This window comes from Oryctolagus cuniculus, chromosome 20 (assembly GCF_964237555.1).
Source record: "Oryctolagus cuniculus chromosome 20, mOryCun1.1, whole genome shotgun sequence".
Lineage (NCBI taxonomy): Eukaryota > Metazoa > Chordata > Mammalia > Lagomorpha > Leporidae > Oryctolagus > Oryctolagus cuniculus.
Window position 1 is genome coordinate 34,963,107 of NC_091451.1, and position 18,842 is coordinate 34,981,948.

The 18,842-nt window shown below is 49.6% G+C and overlaps 1 protein-coding gene across 22 annotated transcripts in view; it reads right to left on the minus strand.

The window, feature by feature from the left end:
- FOXN3 (forkhead box N3) overlaps positions 1–18,842 on the minus strand; it is a 462,718-nt gene that overhangs the window by 124,816 nt on the left and 319,060 nt on the right. For all 22 annotated transcript variants that reach the window (XM_070065521.1, XM_070065510.1, XM_070065508.1 and 19 more), the window contains one exon: positions 2,451–2,515. In XM_070065521.1, coding sequence (XP_069921622.1) covers positions 2,451–2,515 — 65 coding nt within the window. The remainder of the gene's footprint in view (positions 1–2,450; positions 2,516–18,842) is intronic.

Genomic DNA, 18,842 nt, shown 5'->3' on the forward strand with positions numbered 1-18,842 from the left:
CACCTCACCACGTCCTCGTCTCTGTGACGCTCTCCTTGCAGTATAATGTCCCCTTTTCCACACTTCCCATGTCTGCTTTCCAAGTCCCTGCTCAGGATCAATTCTCCTGAACAGCAGGTTTCTCTGCTCCCATCCTCCCCACAAGACTAAGTCTTCCTCTTCTACACAACATGGCACATCTGCTCGTCTTCCCATCCCGCTGGTTTTCCATTCTTAGACTCTCACCGCTAACACCCAGCAGGTCCCCTCCACGCCCTGAGCAGCCCGGCCGGGTCAGTCCTGCTAGTGACCCGTAACTTCCGCTGGCTGCTCTCTGGCCCCTCGACATGAACAAGCTGCACTTTCTCCCCTAGTTCGAGGGGTTCGGTTCTTTGAGGATGGACGTGTTGGTCCCGCTTGCCCTCAACTCTGATCCCTGTGGTTGGAAACTATTAACAGTTTTCCTGGTCTGATGGACTAGAAAAATCTCCTCCCACTTGCTACAGAGCAGACACGTGCATTGTAAAACATACAGCTGAGGAAGTGAATGTAAACCAGGAATGCTTCCTTCCTCTGGACTCTCACCTAAACCTTCCACTGCCAGGACTGGGCAGCTCCCTTCTGTCTGGGCTCTGTATTTGTAAGACTTCTGCTTGCAGTATTTAGTCACTTCTTGATGGCTCAATATCACCCAGCAAAGGAACACAGAGCTATTAATTGGGAAGGACACTCAAACATGGTTCAAAAAAATGCTTTCACAACAAAGTGTTGAGAACTCTCCAAAGACAGGACAAATGAAGAAACATCACATAAAAAGTGTTCACACTCCCAAACCCTCACCAAGAGTCTTCTGATTTATAAATCTATACAAATTAAACAGACTGTACGTAATTGGATATGCAGTCACTCAACGTCTGAAATCTGTGCTAGTTTAATTCCCAGTGCCTGGGAGCCATCGGGGGAATTTTTGGCTCTACCAGGGAGAGAAAAGAAGCTGTGCCCATGAGCTAGAATCCCACACCACAATCGCTCAGCTTCTGTAACTTCCCTGATACTTCCTCAGGTTTCTGCCCCACAGTAAGAAACAAAAAACTAACATGGAAATGAATGAATAAAAATCCTGTACGAAAAGGTTCTCTCCAAGACAGCAAAATCCCTTCTCTCAAAAGGATCCAAATATGAGTGATTTTCCCAACTCTGCTATAGCTCTCAAGGAGACCCATGAAGATGCACATGACTGTGAAATTCACTTGGAAAAAACCCAAAGGCGGATGATAATCAGTCTCCACTTAATACGACCTGAAGGGAGAACAGAACGACTGTTTACAAATCACATATCAATTTTTGAGAGTTATTTTCTTACAATTAGGATTAACCAAACCTGCCTGCCTAACTTACCTCTACCAAGCAAAACTGCAAAGCAGAAATTCTTAACCCCCAATGTCACAGGTTATTTAAAAGGACAACATGCAATCGGCACGGCCTACAAAGCAACGACAAACAGGTGATGACATCGCTCACAACCGTTTGAGCTGCAGGGAACTGAAGGGGTCTCTGTTCTGAACCACAGTCACAGCTCGCGCGTGGCTGGCCCTCGGCTTCCCCTTTCGGAGGAAGAGGCAACCGCTCCACACCAACCATAAGGCACCAGAGACCCTCACCGTAAGCCCAAGACAGTTCCACTGCCCTCAGGATAACCAGATCCATCTGCTTTTGGCCAGCTGTGCCACCCCAACTCCCAGCCAATCCAAAAAGAACACAGGAACTCCCTTGGGAGCGGGGCTACCTACAAGCAGAACAGCACTGACCAAAACATAACTTCCAGAAGTATTCAAAATGCATCCTAAACGGAACCGTGAAGGGACAGATGAAAGGCAGTCAGCAGTCCTCAAGCATAATGGGTAGGGGCTAGCACAGGTAGCCCAGGTTGGGCTGGGCACCAGGAAGGGGGTCCTCCACACACGACTCTGGTAGGGGCACAAGTGAGGGGGACCACGCTCCCAGCTTAAGACAAAGCCAAGCCAAACTTCTGGGCACACATGGACGCTCCCGGATATCCAGCAACAGGTACACTTGTAGCAGGACAACGGAAGTTCCAGGACCTCCCGCCCCTGTCAGCCCACGCACTTGAGATGGGTAAAGGGGCTTGTTTCTGTAAGCCCAGTGTGTGCTACCGTGGCATGATTCTCACTCCGCCAGAACAAGCCAAACACTTCAGAATGTGACCGAGCCGGCCACAGAAGCAGTCGCGGGAGGCCCAGATACAGACGTAGCAATTCACAGCAACCAACAGGCTTGAGCAGGAAGAAATAAAGAGAGGTGGACGCACACATTCAACCCCCAGCAGTCACACCCCTGAGAGCACGGCCACTCCCACACAGGACAGAAGCCCCTGGCTGTCACCTAGCACAGGGGCAGGGGGAGAGAGCGGGCTGGTGGTGAGAGAGGAGGAGGGGATCCCAGAGACCTACCTTGTAGAAGGGCTCCGTTTCTCTTGAGGAATGTGCTGCCTGGCCAGATAGGTGGACCTGATGTGCTGCAAGAGAAGACAAAGATGCGTGAGGCTGGCGGCTGCCACCCCTCGGCACCCAGGCCCCGCACTCACCCTTTCAATCCCTTCTCTGAACGCCCGGCCCGGGTCACACATTACTGACACCTCCTGATAGCACATCTTAAAAACCCTGAGGTCTGTTCTACTGTAGATGGTTCCACGTTTCACAGTGCAGAAGCAGTCCCCCTGAATAGTCTGCTGACTGTCTTGGCCCTGCACACATTGGCTGATGAAGTCACCTGCAGGGACATAAACTGGCAGGTTTGTAAAGTTCGATGAAGGATGCTGGGAAGACACTGTGGTGTAGCGGGTAAAGCTGTCGCCTGTGATGCTGGCATCCCATATGGGCATCGGTTCGAGTCCTGGTCACTCCACTTCTGATCCAGCTCCCTGCTAAGGTCCCTGGGAAAGCAGCACAGGATGGTCCCAGTTCTTGGGCCCCTGCAACCACATGGGCGACCCAGAAGAAACTCCTGGCTCCTGGCTTTGACCTGGTCCAGCCCTGGTCATGGTAGCCATCTGGGGAGTGAACTAACGGATGGAAGATCTCTCTAACTCTGCCTTTCAAATAAATAAATCTTTAAAAAAAAAATTAAAAGAAATGAAGAATATTAAGTAGCTTACTCACAATCTCATGAATTTATAAAACAAAGAACATCTACCCATGTCTTGTGAGACCAAGTGAGTTCTCTGGCACTTCCTGTGTGTCACAAATGCAAGTTAGCCTTTGTTGGCACGTCCATCACCAATTCCTTAATATACAAACATGACCTTGATCTACTCCTTCCCTCCCTCTCTTCTTCTCTTGGTTTTCATCCTGTTTCCAATTTCTTGGCTTAAAACGTTGTACCCCATACCCTGTAAAGCATTCCACAGATACGTTACCACCCAGTCTGGAAATAGGAGAGGTGAGAAGAAAGGAAGATCAATATTGCACAAAGACACTTGCTGCACTGACAGAGGAACATGCTCACTGTTTCAAGACACTCAGTAGAAAGCTTTCCAAGCCAGCCAGCCTTAGCAGAATATCCTTAACTGAAAAGTAGGTTACTTTAAATCAAGGGTTGGTTTTGATTAATGTTAGAAAGTAGTTACTCAAAAATGTTACTACATCAAGCCCAAGAGGCACAACAAATTATTTTCACTAAAAATAGGACATGGTAAATGATATTGGCCCATTATCCATCACCTTGGACATTGAAATCATTCAAAATTAGTCTCAGGAATGCATTTGGAAGATTGGCAGACACACCAAGAAATAGGAAGGGCTATAAAGTGAACGCTCCAGCCGCCAACGGAGGTCTCATGCCATGTAGGACAGCAACTCCGTACCAGTAAGACGCCAGCACCATGCCAATGACACCCTGCCAACCCGAATCCCATTACCAGAGGTACAAAGGGTAGAGCGGGTACAGGCACACACTACACGACTGAGGAGGAGCAGAGAGGGAAACAGAGAGAGCCACAGCATGAAAACGCCACTGCACATCGAGGTGATGTCCAATGTGCTGGAAAACACAGCCAGTCTTACTGTGCTTCACAGAAACGCTGTTTTGGGGGACTTGAAGGTCTGCGCCAACCCCGAGTGCAGCAAGTCTATCAGCACCATTTTCCCAACAGCTCAGGTGATCATTAGCAGTTTTGGGCCATTAAGTATATTTTAATTAAGGTTTGCATACTTTTTTTTTTTTTTTTGCTATAATGCTATCACACACTTAATACACAACAGTAGAACACAAACACAGCTTTTATGTGCACTAGGAAATGCCACAATTCATGTCACTCACTTCCTTGCAATATTTGCCTTCTTGCAGCAGCCTGGAGCCAAACCTACACTATCTCCAAGAGACAACTGCAGTATGGACCTTGACGTTAATGAGCCTTTCTGTTTTGGTTTGGTTTGGATCTACTATCTACAAAGTCAACAAGAATAATGCACCTTAGCTACAGCAATCCTGATTCTCAGCCCTGGCAGCTGTGGCCTCCCCATGACCAGGAGTCACCCAGGACAGCAGAGGACCTGGTTCTCAGGGCTACAGAATGGTCACAGCAGTCTGACTTCTGTCTGATTCCATTTGAGAGCTTTCAAGGCTCAGACTTGCATGCAGAGTAATGTGCATTAAAATGCTTAAGATTATCTTTTAACAGCTCCAGCAAGCTCCCAGGATTTTACCATCTTATTTTTGTAACAAAGCAGGAAACAGCAAGCTGGCTGTTGCCAATATCGAATCACCTGATTTATAAAGATATTTTAAAACTGAGGACTTCATTATAGGGGAGTTGGTCCTTCCAGAGAATTCAATAATTGAGTATTAGTGTAGGAGCCTGAATATCCAGCTTACTTCTACCCAAATCTCCTCTTTATCCTGACCCTGATTTGGCTGAAAACTGAGCAGACACGAGGGATGGAGCAAACGTAGGCAACTGAGGTCACATAAATCCAGTGGGTTAGATAAAGAATAGTCTCTGTGTGACGGAAAGCAAGCTACAGATTTCTGCAGCATCCTTTGAATGTACTCAAGTCACTCATCACTATTCTATAGCCACGCTGCCCCTCTGATCTGTAAGTGAGCTGTAGAAAGAGCTCACTTACCATGGGGCAGCCCGTTCAAAACCTTCTCTGGCCTGGGCCCTGCTGTAGCCAATGAATTCTGTGAGATCTCTTTGCAACTTCAGATAGGCCAGTTCCTGCAATGTTGTGGCGTTCCCTGGCCCCATACTCTACACTTGGCTTCTGCAGGGTCCCCTCAAAATGACACCTTCTAATTGTTAGAAGATTCAAGGATGTATTAAGCCTACTGAGAACTGTACTTGGCGTTGCGAAAGACCAGGGAGAAAAATTACAAACCTGACTTTATGACCACCAAGGCATTACTGTCATGTGTATTTAGTCCCAGCCTCCTACAACTCTATCTACAGAGACAAGAAATGCCTGCACGAGGGCCAGCAGTCATGGCTCCAGTGGCTGCAGGCCAGAGAAGAAGCGAACTTGATTTTTTTTTCTCCTCAGCTAGAGACATCCTTCGCTGAGTGATCTTTAGAGCACAGGTTAGTTAAAAATACATATATGTGAAATTACGTAAGAATAAACATTAACCGTAGTCATTTAGGGGAGAAACTAGGTCAGGGTCAAGAGAAGGGGTTGTTAGAAATGAAGGAGGAGAACAGGGTGTTCCCCAACCCTGTTCATGTAACCATGACTGGTGACTGGTCACTCCCAGGAGACATGGCCACCAGGGCCCTTGTAACCCTTACTGAGTAGGCTTCCATCCGCTTACAATGGTGCTCCCACTGCTTGGTGATGGGATAGCAAATTGCTATGCACTGGACTGAGCAGCCAACATTTCCTTTTTTTTTTTTTTTTTTTTTTTAAGATTTATTTATTTGAAAGTCAGAGTTACACAGAGAGAAGGAGAGGCAGAGAGAGTTACACAGAGATTGAGAGAGGTCTTCCATCTGCTGGTTCACTCCCCAAATGGCCGCAACTGCTGGAGCTGCGCCAATCTGAAGCCAGGAGCCAAGAGCTTCTTCTGGGTCTCCCTCGCAGGTGCAGGAGCCCAAAGATTTGGGCCATCTTCTACTGCTTTCCCAGGCCATAGCAGAGAGGTGGATCAGAAGTAGAGCAGCTGGGTCTCGAACCAGAGTCCACAGGGGATGCTGGCACTGCTGGTGGCAGATTTATCCGCTACGCCACAGCACTGGCCCCAACAACCAACACATCCTTAGATTTGGGTGAAAATTCCCGTTCTGTAAGTGAGGAGACAGAGACCCTAGAGGGAGAAGGAACTTGCCCAAGGCATCCCCAGGCTGCTTACTGACCAGTCCAAGACCAGACCAGGCTCTGGAGCCAGTCCAAGGCACCAGAGACACACACACAGCAACATCCCCCATTTCATTTCTCATCATCCTTTCTCCTTCCAGACTCCTAGTGCTAAACTCTTCACCATCCCTACCCGTGGAAGAGGGCTGTGGCTGGTATTTTGCTAGGCATCTCTTCAAGGCAAAGTCCCAGGCTAGAAAAAGCCATCAGACTAACCATATGTGAGAGACAGGCGGGCTCCTATTAGCAGGAACAATACAACGCTGGCGCCACAAATGTCTCATTTCAATAATGCACTCACAAAAATCCTATGACCTTCAGCAGTGTAAACCAAACCAATTCTGCGACAAAGGGAGCAGACCTGCGGGTTAGGAGGGCCCTGCCTGCCAGCAAGGCGGTCTGTGAACTTGCACTTGAGAAGATTGATCCAAGGATTGCTCGGACCAGCACTGAGCCAGCAAACCCCAAGAGAGAAGCGATACTGTCCCCAACAGCACACCCAGCATCCGCCAGAGTCACAGTGCCCCGGCACTCCCGGGCCTCATTCTCAGCCAAATTGCCTCCAGCTCCCAGGGGGACAAGGTGAGTCAACAGGTTGTACAACGGGTGATCTACCGTGTGTTTACCCCAAACCCTCGAGCTTTCGGCCTTGTGAGAGGCAGCCGGATTGCAAACCAAGTGCCTGGGAGATCCTGGCAAGACCCACACCTGCCTTCCCCAGCCTGGGTTTTCTGTGGGCCTAATGAGAAGCAAATAAGAAAAGCACTTTTCCCCTACACACCCATCTGCCAAATCTGAACTGGGTATCTAACAGAGAGAACAGAATGCTACAGCATGGATGAACCCTGAAGGCATGCTAAGTGAAAGAAGCCAGGATAAAGGGCACACAGGCTGACTGATTCTACCTCCAGGAGACCCACTGGGACAGAAAGGAGAGCGGTGGTTGCCAGGGGCTGGGGAGTGGGGTGTGCTTGTGTGACGAGTAGAGGGGTGTAGTTGTACAAGATGAATAGAGTTCTGGAGATCAGCTGCACAGCTATGTGAGTGCACTTAACACGGCTGAACTGCACCCTTAAAAATAGCTAAGATAACGGCCAGCAGCACTGTGGCATAGCAGGTAGCTGCCTCCTGCCTCCCATATGGGCACAAGTTCGAGTCCTGGCTGCTCCATTCAGATCAGGCTCCCTGCTAATGTGCCTGGGAAAGCAGCAGAGGATGGCCCAAATCCCTCGGGCCCTTGCACCCACATGGGAGATCCAGATGAAGCTCCTGACTCCTGGCTTTGGCCTGGCCCAGCTCTAGTCATTGCAGCCATCTGGGGAGTGAACCAGCAGGTAGTTCAATTGATATTTCTCTCTCTCTCTCTGTGCTTGTGCCTTTCAAATAAATAAAAATAAATTTAAAAATAGTTAAGATAGTAAATTTTATGCTACATGTGCTTTACCACAGTTAATTTTCTAATATATATAAAAAGAGGGTGATGGTATTGTGGCATGGATGGTTAAATTGCCACTTGGGATGCCAGCATCTCACGTCAGAGTGCCAGTTCAAGTCCTGGCTGTTCCACTTCTGATCCAGCTTCCTGCTAATGCTCCTGGGAAGGCAGCAGAAGATACCCAAGTACTTGGACCCTCAACACTCACGTGTGAGACCAGGATAGACAACCTGGCTCCTGGCTTTGACCTGGACCAGCCCTGGCTGTTGTGGTCATTTGGGAAACAAACCAGCATACGAAAGATAATCTCTTTCTCTCTCTCTTACTCTATCATTCTGCCTTCCAAATAAATAAATGAATAAATAAAAACTTTTTAAAAGGGAGGTAGGATGGAAGGGAGGGAGAGGACAAGACGGAAACAGAGAAAAAAGAGGGTGAGAGATGGCTGGAGGGAGGGAGGGAGGAGGGCCAATGGGAAGGACTCTGAGAACAGAGAGTGGCAGTCTGAGGAGCCCTGGGAGGGGACGGAAGGGCCGACCCCGTGCCCTGTCTCTGAGCGCCTCTGTAGTGAGCATCTCCACCAGAATGGGCCACGGCCCACTGAACTCAGAGTCCACAGGAGCAGGGGAAGACACGGTGCAGTGAGAGCAGCCCACTCGAATGCAGACCTCCTGGTGGCCGGAGCTTGCCCACAAGCCTCTAAGCACCTGGATTAGCTTCATGTCACCACAACCAGATACCTGGGAAAACTGATTTTGTACACAGAACGGGCTTGTTTGGTTCACAGTTTTGGTTCAAGCCCAAGATCAGGTGGCCCCACTGGCTTGACCTTGGACAAGAAGGCCACGGTGGACACCGACCCGTGAACTGGGAAGCAGCCAGGGCAGCTGGCCCTGAACTCCGGCTTCCCTGACAAACCCTGTGCAAGAACAACTGTCTGATGCACGCCCCCAACGCCACAGGGGCCACCACCAGGACCCGTCTCTAACATCACAATCAGGCTCCCACTCTCAAAGTTAACTCATGACTGCGGGGTTTAACGTCCTGTGTGAGTTTGGGAGCCTGATCATGTTCAAATCACAGCAGCAACCAAGCAGGGGCTCCTGTCACTCTCCTAGCACTGGAAAGACATTCCCCTACATGCGTGGCATCTACCATTCGACTGTGGTCTCCCCAGGAATAAGCAGGCAAGCAGTTACAACCAAGAGGAAATCCCTGGAAAGAAATTCTTAGACTTCTATTATTTTTACAATTCTTTTTTTTTTTTACTTCTCTGTTAAAAAACATATATACTTATTTATTTTCTTTGAAAGGCAGAGTTACAGAGAGAGATGGGAAAGGAGGGTGGGGAAAGGGACAGAGGGGGAGAGAGACCTTCCATTCTCTGGGTCACTCCCCAAATGGCTGCAACAGTGGGGCTGGGCCAGGAAGAAGCCAGGAGCTTCATCCGGGTCTCCCATGTGGGTGGCAGGGCCCAAGCACTTAGATCATCTTCCACTGCTTTCCCAGGTGCATTAGCAGAAAACTGGATTGGAAGAGGAGCAACCAGGACTTGATTCAGTGCCCACATGGGATGCCGGTGTCACAGGCAGCAGTCCGACACACTGCCATGACGCTGGCCCTATGTTGACTTCTAACTGTGATCGCTTTCCAGGAAAGAACAGAAAAACACCCTAGCATGCATCCCTTGGGTGGAGGATGCCAGCCGAGGAGATTACGCAGCAATCTGAACAGTCCACAGCTTGAGAAGCAGCACTGAGGATACAGGGAAAAGTGCAGAATTTCTCAATGACACTCGACACCATGATGACCTTCCAAATAAATAAAAACCATGAGCATGCTGGCCTTCAAGGGGAGCTCAGTGGCCACCTGGCGCAACGCAAGGTGAAAGGGTGAGGGCACCACACCTGGATCCAGGGGATGGATCTGTGCTAAACACAGACGTCTCAATCCCGAAGCCGCCAACTGGGAGTGAGCGACACTAGCAAATATGTGAGAACACAGCTCTGTCAATGCCAAAAATCCCCATGGTGATCCTGACTGCAAGAAAACTGCAGTTTAGTCGTGGGTCTTTGGCACGGCAGCTAAAACGGCACTTGGGACACCTGCAACCCGTACCCGAGTGCTGGGTTCAAGCTCTAGCTCCACTTCTGATCCAGCTACCTGCCATGGCCCACCCTTGGAGGCAGCAGGTGCTGGCCCAAGTGCTTGGGTCCCTGCCACCTGCATGGGAAACCCCGACGGCAGGACGACCTTGAGAAGGTTCCCAGCGTCTCCTCATCCACAAGGTGGACTCTCCTGCTGCAGCTCTCCTCCGTTCCTGAGGCTAAAGAGGAAACCACACTCCTCACCTTCCAGGTTTCTTTAAGGATATTTTTGAGATCTTCTAATTGCAAACGTTCCTCAGCCCAGAAGGGCAATGAACAGTTTCTAAAAAATCAATGGGCTGGAAGCAGCAGCTTTGCAGATGCTACTTACTCTAAAGACGGCTAAAAAAAGCTAACTCTGCGTGGAAGTCTGCATCTATCCAAACTGGCAAGCAGTCAAGAGGCAGAAGAGGCCAGGCGGAAAACCTGCCAGGGCTGGCCTGACTTCAGAGGCTGCCGTCGACGACGGGGCAGTGACCAGACAACAACCCTCCAGGACCACGGCAACCCTCAGTGGGCGAGGGGCACCAATGTTCTGATGGCACAACGCCGCTTGTGGTTAAGGAACGGATGCGCTCCGTCATCTTAGCCACGTTAGCATGGCAGACTCAACCCGACACTCACAGGATCAGCCTGCAAATACTTCTGTGTGCCCGGTACCACCGAGGCCCTGGATATACCTTCCTTCTTGCCAAAGTAACATCTCCACCGCCTTCCTCTTGGCCCTGAAACTGTCATCCCTTCGCTCGCCCTCGCCAGCTGAGCAGGGGTGCTAGGGCTCCTCCCCAGCCACCAGCCCCCACCACCACCAGACTCAGGTGTTGAAACTTAACTGACAAACGCGGTAGTATTGAAAGGGGCCCTTTAGGAGCTGCTTTAAAAGTGCTCATAAAAGGGCTAGATGGGCGTCTTCACCCCCTCTTTGGCCCGTCTGCTGCGTGCTGCTCCTCTGCGGAGGACGCCACGCGGGAGGCACCACCCCGGCAGCAGAGATGGAGTCCTCGCCGGGCCGGTGCTTCGGCCAGGACCTCGCAGCCTCCAGAAATGCGAGAAACGCATCTGGGCTCATTGTCAATGCAGCATTCTGCTACCGCAGCACACAGGGGCCAAAACAAGGGTGCCCTGTCCCCGCCAGGCGCTGCAGCTCCTCTCCCTCCATGCCCCTGCCCCGACCCCAACTCACAGAAGAGCCCCCAGCCCCAGGGATATCAGCTTTGTTAGGAGCCTGCAGCCTCCAATCTCTTAGCTCCTTCCTTTCCTCTTGCCACACGTTCTGTAGGTTCTGCCAGCCCTGGCCCCATAACTGTGGGCAGTCGTGCAGTGTTAACCCTCTCCTCTTTTCTATTTCCATCCTTTTCCTCGTGGCAAACCTGGGTTTTTCAATTTGTCACCTCCAGCTGATCTTGTCTCCAGACTTGGCAGCGTGCCTCTGGCTGGTCTGGACACAGCAAATGACCGTCCCCCACTGTCCGCATGAACCAGGGGGTGGGAAAGGGGCCTCCACTGCTGTTCCCCTTGGGCACCGTCCACACCACCCTGGATCCATCAGTGTCTGTTTCCCAGGCCTGCCACAAGAAAGCACCAGGGACCAGGTGGTATAAGCAACAGAAAGGGATCGTCTCCCCGTTCTGGGGGTGGAAGCCAAGGACCAAGGTGTTGGCAGGGCTGCTGCCTTCTGACAGACCTGCAGGTCAGCCTGCTCCAGGCCCCTCCCCAACTTCCTGGTGGTTGCTGGCAATCCCTGGCATTCCCTGGGGGTGTGGAAGCATCACCCGATCTCTGTCTTCATGCAGACATCATGTCCCCCACTGTGTGTGTGTGTGTGTGTGCGCGCCTGTGTGTGTGTGTGCATGTGTGCGTGTGTTTCTGGTCTCCCCAGGTGTCCTCTTTAGACAAGGACTCTAACCCTTCTGATTTAGGGGTTCCACCCTACTCCAGCGTAACCTCATCTTAGCTAACCACATTTTCAAACAACATCACAGTCTGAGATGCTTTGGGTTCGAACATCAACAGATGAATCTGGAAGAGGTGCGTTAGCGAGTTTTTGTCACTATAAGGAAAAACCTGAGGACTCTTATGAAAACCAAAGGTTGACTTAGCCCCCAGCTTCGGAGGACCAGGCAGCCTCGTGGTGAGGGTGGTGGATGACAAAGGTGACGATGGCAGAGCAGGAGGAAGGACCCCACAGGAAGCCAGGGAGCAGGAGCAGTGGCCGGGCCCAGCCAAGATGTCTGTGTCTGAGCCCAACCAAGATGTCTGTGTCTGCCCTCGTTCCTGAGAATTCCCTCTGAGGGCACTGCAGGTGACACAGGGACCCCCTCCTTCACCCACCCAACCCCCATCACTGACTGGATTAAGTTTCCACCCTCACAGTCTCATCGATGTATAACTTCGGGGTTTAGGAACATATACATGAGTTTGGGGACCACACTCAAACTATAGCAGGGGTTGGACACAGGGACATGTTCTAAACTGGAACAGTACGCGTGGCTGTCTCTCTTCCATGCGGTGCACTTGTTCCCTGGGACACAGACAAACCTGTGTTTCTCTTTCCCTGAATCCCTAACACCTACCACAGTGCTCAGAACTTAGCTGGCACTCATCAAGTGTTTGCTGAGGGAATAAAAGTTGACAGTTTAACTCAGTATACCTCGTAAAACAAAACAGAAGCCACATCAGACTCAGCCTGTAAAACGTTCAAGTTAAAAATCAGGAAGTCTCGGGGCCAGCGCTGTGGCGCAGCGGGTTAACACCCAGGCCTAACGCGCTGGCATCCCACATGGGCGCCGGTTCGAGATCTGGCTGCTCCATTTCCAATCCAGCTCTCTGCTATGGCCTGGGAAAGCAGAAAATGGCTCAAGTCCTTGGGCCCCTGCACCCACGTGGGAGACCTAGAAGAAGCTCCAGGCTCCTGGCTTTGGATGGGAGCAGCTCCAGTCATTGCGGCCAAATGGGGAGTGAACCAGCGGATGGAAGACCTCTTTCTCTCTCTGCCTCTCCTCTCTCTGCCTCTCCTCTCTCTGTGTAACTCTGATTTTCAAATAAATAAATAAATCTTTAAAAAAATTTTAGGAAGTCTCTTGCCCACTCCATCTACCAGCATTCATTCCTGCTAATCCGTTATTTCTAAAGTCTGCTGCACATCCCTTCCTTGGCTTTCTGCCCCAGGCCCCAGGCTGCGCCCAGTGTGGTATTCTCATCAGCACCCCAATGGGTTCCCTACCTCCGATGCCAGGTTGTTCACCCCGCAACAACCTCTCCCAGCCCAGAAGACCCAAGCTCCCCCTTGGTTTGTAATCGGCAAACCGGGAAGTCTCTGCAGGCCTCCACGCTGGGGGTGGGATACCTCTGTCATTGTCTGCCCCAGTCACAGAGGAGCAGCTCCAGCTCACTTCTCCTGTGCCCCTCTAATTTTCCGTTTGTAGAGTCTGGTGGCTCCCAAAGTGTGAGAACTTACAGGGCAGAGGAGGTTCCACGGGTTCTGTGCCCCTCAGTCGTTTTCTCCCCAGGGTGCTGCCTGATCACCCAGCCCAGTCTCATCCTGTTTGTCAGCCCCACGTTCTCTCCACCTGCTCATGTCCCATGGGTCCTTCAAGGCCCTGCTCAAACCCCACTCTGGATCTGGTTCTGCTGCCCTGCAGCCTTTCCCTCCTGAATAATTCTGGCAATCAGGGCTGCTGGGGCTAATTCAGGAATCGGTCCTACTCCATGGTGTCTCCTCTTCAGGTGTCCTACACTCTGAGGCAACCTCCAGACTACATATCTTACCTTCCCCGAGAGCAAGTACACCCTGTGAACAAAGGCTAAGGGTGCCTCCCCTCCTAGAAACTGGTCAAGTTCACAGGGATAGATGGTTTTCATTATTCTACTGAGTGCCTGAATGATAACAGGAATGCTACCTGATGGTCCAACCAGAACTCTTTCAAATACCAAGGATTAAAAAAAGAAAATTGGGGAGGTGTTGTACAGCATTGTAGTGTACTGCAGCGGGTTAAGCCAATGCCTGCAATGTCTACTGTACTACTGGTTCAAGTCCTGGCTGCTCCGCTTCCAATCCACCTCCCTGCTAACGTGCCTGGGAAAGCAAAAAATGGCCCCAAGAAATTGGGCCCCCTGCCACCCACATGGGAGACCAGATGAAGTTTCAGGCTCCTGGCTTCAACTGGCCCAAAGAGATCATTGTGGCCATTTAGAGTGAACCAGTGGATAGAAGATCTTTCTCTGTCTCTCCTTCTCTCTCTCTACCTTTCAAATAAATAAGTCCTTAAAAAGAAATAATTTTAAAAAATCTCTTACACACATAATATCTCACAAAGGCACCAACCTATATAGTAACACATCTTTCTCCACAATCACCATCTCAAATAAATTCAAAAACCTTTAAAAAGGGAAGCAAAATGATAAATCTCATCATTGATGGTAAGTAATAGGCAAGGTAATTTGGACTACTCTTTTCTGTAATTTCTTGATTACTTAGGAATATATAAATAACTAGATAAGTACATGTATATTTTTGATAATACAGAATGCCTGTTTGGGTATACTGAAGAGGTTCTGCTTAAAACCATGCTATAATTTCAGATGCATGGAGCTCAAGACACTTCTTAGGAACAGATGCAAAGGTGTTTATCGTGATCTTTGTGTTACATAGTTTCTAATTTTACATATGAAAACCAAGGCATCATTCAGCATAAAGTACATTATTTGCATGATGTATTTGCATTTGTAAAAACACCCACATTTACTTTTACTGCTTAATGGGCCACTCTATATAAATGGAGCACACTGGTTCCCAACTCAATGGTGCTGATAAGAAAACTACTCCTTTTAGATGCAAATGAACCCACTAATCACAGTTAAAATGGTGGTGTTGAGGGAAGCTGAGCAGCTGTTCCTAGAGCTCCAAGTCCAGGGCCAGTTGGGTTCTGGCTCGCTATCTAGAGCAGCCTGGGACGTCCCCAGGTCTGCCCAGCAGCCCAAGGGATGAACTCAACTTTCCCATAGAGGAGCAACAGCCCCAGCAACAGTGTGAATACAGCTGGGCAGCACCAACTCAAACCTTCCAAAGGACAAGAACAGGAAAAAGACTGCATTTGCAAAACAGGAGCAAAATTAAGAAGCACTTTAGGGACATTAACAGAGTTCATGTGCAAGGCAGCGAAAGAAATATCCTCTGAAAAGTGGTGTAGCCATGATGGTAAACAAGATGATGATTCCTTAAAAAAAATACAGGATTACCATATAACCCAGTAGTTCCACTTCAGGATGTATACCCAGAAGAACTGAACGCAGAGGCTGCCACGGCCCTCATTTGCACATCTGAGTTCATGGCAGCAAGATACACAACAGTCAAGAAGTGGGAACAAACCAAGGGGGTCCACCGATGGATGGATGGATGGATGGATGGACGGACAAAATGTGGTCTGTATTTCCGGAGAAATCCTATGCAGCACCAAGAAGGAAGCCGTTGCCGGAGTCTACAAAGGGGATGATCCCTGAAGACATCATGCTGAGTGAGACAGGCTAATCACAAAAAGACAGAAACTTTGTGATCCCACTTTAAATTCATAGGCACAGAAAGTGAAATGCTGACTGCCAGGGACTGGCTGAAGAGAGGCAGGGACAATGGTTGTCTAATGGGTATAGACTGTCAGGTCTTCACGGTAAAGACAATCTTGGAGACAGGTGATAGTGGTGGTTGTACAACTGTGAAGGGCTGAATGCTACTGAATGGGACACTTCAAAATGGTTGAGATGGGCCAACACAGAAGAAAAAACGCTGGGGATCGCAAGCCATCAAGGAAATGCAAGGTCTAACGAGGTATCACTTCACCGCAGTTAGAATGGCAATCATATAAAAATCAAAAACCAACAAACGCTGTTGAGCATGTAGAGAAAAAGGTCCCCTGATACACTGTTGCCGGGACTATAAACCGGTACAACCATTAGAGAGGACAGTATGGGGATCCCTCAGAAAACTTTAAATACATCTTATGACCCAGCTATTCCACACCTGGAAACAAATCCAAAGGAACTGAAATCAGCACACGAAACCTTTCATTCTCATGTTTACAGCAGCTCAGTTCACAATAGCTAAGAGGCAGAATCCACCTCGATGGCCATCAACTGATAACTGGGTAAAGAAAACGTGGTGTAGATGGGGAATATTACTCAACGATAAAAAATGAAATTCTGACATTTGCAACAGAATGGATTCAACTGAAGAAAATTATACTAAGTAAAATAAGCCAAAGACAAATATCATGTTTTCTCTAACCTGTGGTAGTTAATATAGAAAAGAGTATAAAGATTGTGTGGATGGCCTATCATGGGTTTATAGTTACAAATACTGCTTTACTGAATCACCATGTAAATGACAATCCACTCTTGTTTCACATGTTAAAAAAATGGAGGGGGGGGACTCTTGGGGTACTAGTAGGGATTTGTTCTTAATTTAGGTTATCAGGATGATGACAAAAGAAACTCATTCATATATATATATGTGTATATATATATATATATATACGTATATGCATTTCTTGGTTTCTATACTGTATTTCAATAAAGTGTTTTTAAAAAGTAGTTGAGGGACTGGCATTGTGGCATAGCAGATTAAGCCTCCATCTGCAATGCCGGCATCATATATGGGCACTGGTTTGTGTCCCAGCTGCTCAGCTTCCAAACCAGCTCCCTGCTAGTTTGCAACAGAGGATGGCCCAAGTGCTTGGGCCCCTACCACCCATGTGGGAGACCTGGAAGAAACTCCTGGCTCCAGGGCCAGCTCTGTGGCACAGCAGGTTAAAGCCCTGGTCTGCAGTGCCAAAATCCCATATGGGCGCGGTTCAAGTCCCAGCTGCTCCACTTCCAATCCAGCTCTGCTATGGCCTGGGAAAGCAGTCAAAGGTGGGCCAAGTACTTGGGTCCCTGCACCTGTGTGGGAGACCTGGAAGAAGCTCCTGGATTCAGGCTTCGGATCAGCTCAGCTCTGGCTGTTGCTGCCATTTGGGGAGTGAACTAACAGATGGAAGGACCCCCCCCCCCCTTTTCTGGCTCTACCTCTCTCTGTAACTCTTTCAAATAAGTAAAAATAAATCTTTTTTAAAAATGACTCCTAGCTTTGGCCTGGCCTAGCCTCAGCCATTGCAGCTATCTGGGGAGTGAACCAGCAGGTGGAAGACCTCTCTATCTCTCCTTCTCTGGCTCTCTCTGTGTAACTCTGCCTTTCACATAAATAAAACAAATCTTAAAAAAAAAAAAAGTAGTTGAGATGACAAATTTAATTTCATGTACTTTTTAGCCACAGTTCAGTAATAGAATGGTAGCTAGAAAAGTAAACAGACATTCCGTAACAGCCAGCCAGACAGCACACAGAGCACCTCCGGTCCTCCACTCGAAGGCTGTGCAAGTCACAGCCTCTTTGTCCCTCTGCTTTCTGATTCTCTCACCCATTCAGTGATGAACCACATTTTCACAGTGCTATGAAGACACTGTCCTGCGCCCTACGGCGCAGGGACGCGGATGGCACACAGCTGGAACAAAGGCTGGGCCGAGGATAACAACAGCTCCGGCCACTGCCACGCGGCCACTGCCTTTGGGTCCCTTCCTCACTACACCACGAATTAAAATGGACAACAGGACCTGCTGGAGGACGCCCCTCTTGTTGGGCAGGGACTGCTGACCATCCCCTCTTCCTGCAGGCCTACCCTGACTCCTGGACCCTCATCTGAGTCTTCTCTGTGCCCCAACAGGGCTGCTGACGACACATGAACTTCAACACAAACTGCCCAGCCAACTTTCCAGCTGTCTCCCCAACCCTAGAGGGTACTCAGCACAGGGCTGGAATCCAGTACTTGCTCAATATATTCTGGCTTATCACAGCCCAGAGAGCAGGAGTCCCTCGATGGACTCTGGAGTATACTATACCCCTTGGGAGCTGAAACCTGGAGGCTTTGTTACATGAAATTTCTCCATTTCACCATAACTGCCCCACAAACACAGAAGCCAGGTCCCTCCCAGGAGCACCTGTCAGATGCTCACAGCAGTGGAGACAGAGATGGCTGAGGGTAGCTGAGACACGCCCACGCCTTCCCACCTGGCCACGCTGACCCCCAAGGGCACCTGGAGAGGGCCAAGGCTGGGCTGAAGGGACTCTGGAGCCGAAGAGCCCAACCCTCTCTCCTCCCCTTGGCAATGATGCAAAGGCCTCTGGTTCAACAAGTAGAACTGGTTGGGGACTTTTTTTTGTTTTATTTATTTTCCACCACTTGGAAGGCAGGGCAATGCTGGGGACAGGGAGTGAGAAGGGGGTTGAGCAGGGGGGAGGGAGAAATGGAGAGAGAAAAAGAGAGACAGGTCTTCCATTTACTGGTTTACTCCCCGAATGGCAACAGCTAGGGCTGGGCCTGGCTGAAGTCAGGAGCCTGGAACTCCATTCAGGTCTCCCACACCCACACAGGTGGCAGGTACACAAGGACTTGAGCCATCCTCTGCGGCCCCCAGGGTGTGCATCTGCAGGAAGCTGGGTCAGAGGCAGAACAGACAGGCCTCCAATCCGGCAGACAGATAGGGAATCAGGCCTGCCAAGCAGCAGCCTAACCCACAGTGCCACAATGGCCAGCCCTGGCCGGGACACCTTTAGACAACGTCAGTCAGGTTGGAGCGCTTTGACACGAGGGCCAGTGGGAAAATCTTTATCAACTCCACGCCTTTCAGAGCCAACATGTGTGAGTAAAAATATCATTTTGCCTTGAGCTCAATGGCAGATTTTATAAAAACCCTAGGGTCACCTCCATTGCTAAGAAATGGCACCGACTCCTTCTGTCCCGTGATGACAGCACAATTTGTGGGAGTGACAATACACTGCCCATCACAGAGACTGCTATGCACATCACCCCCTCATAATTCTAGTGA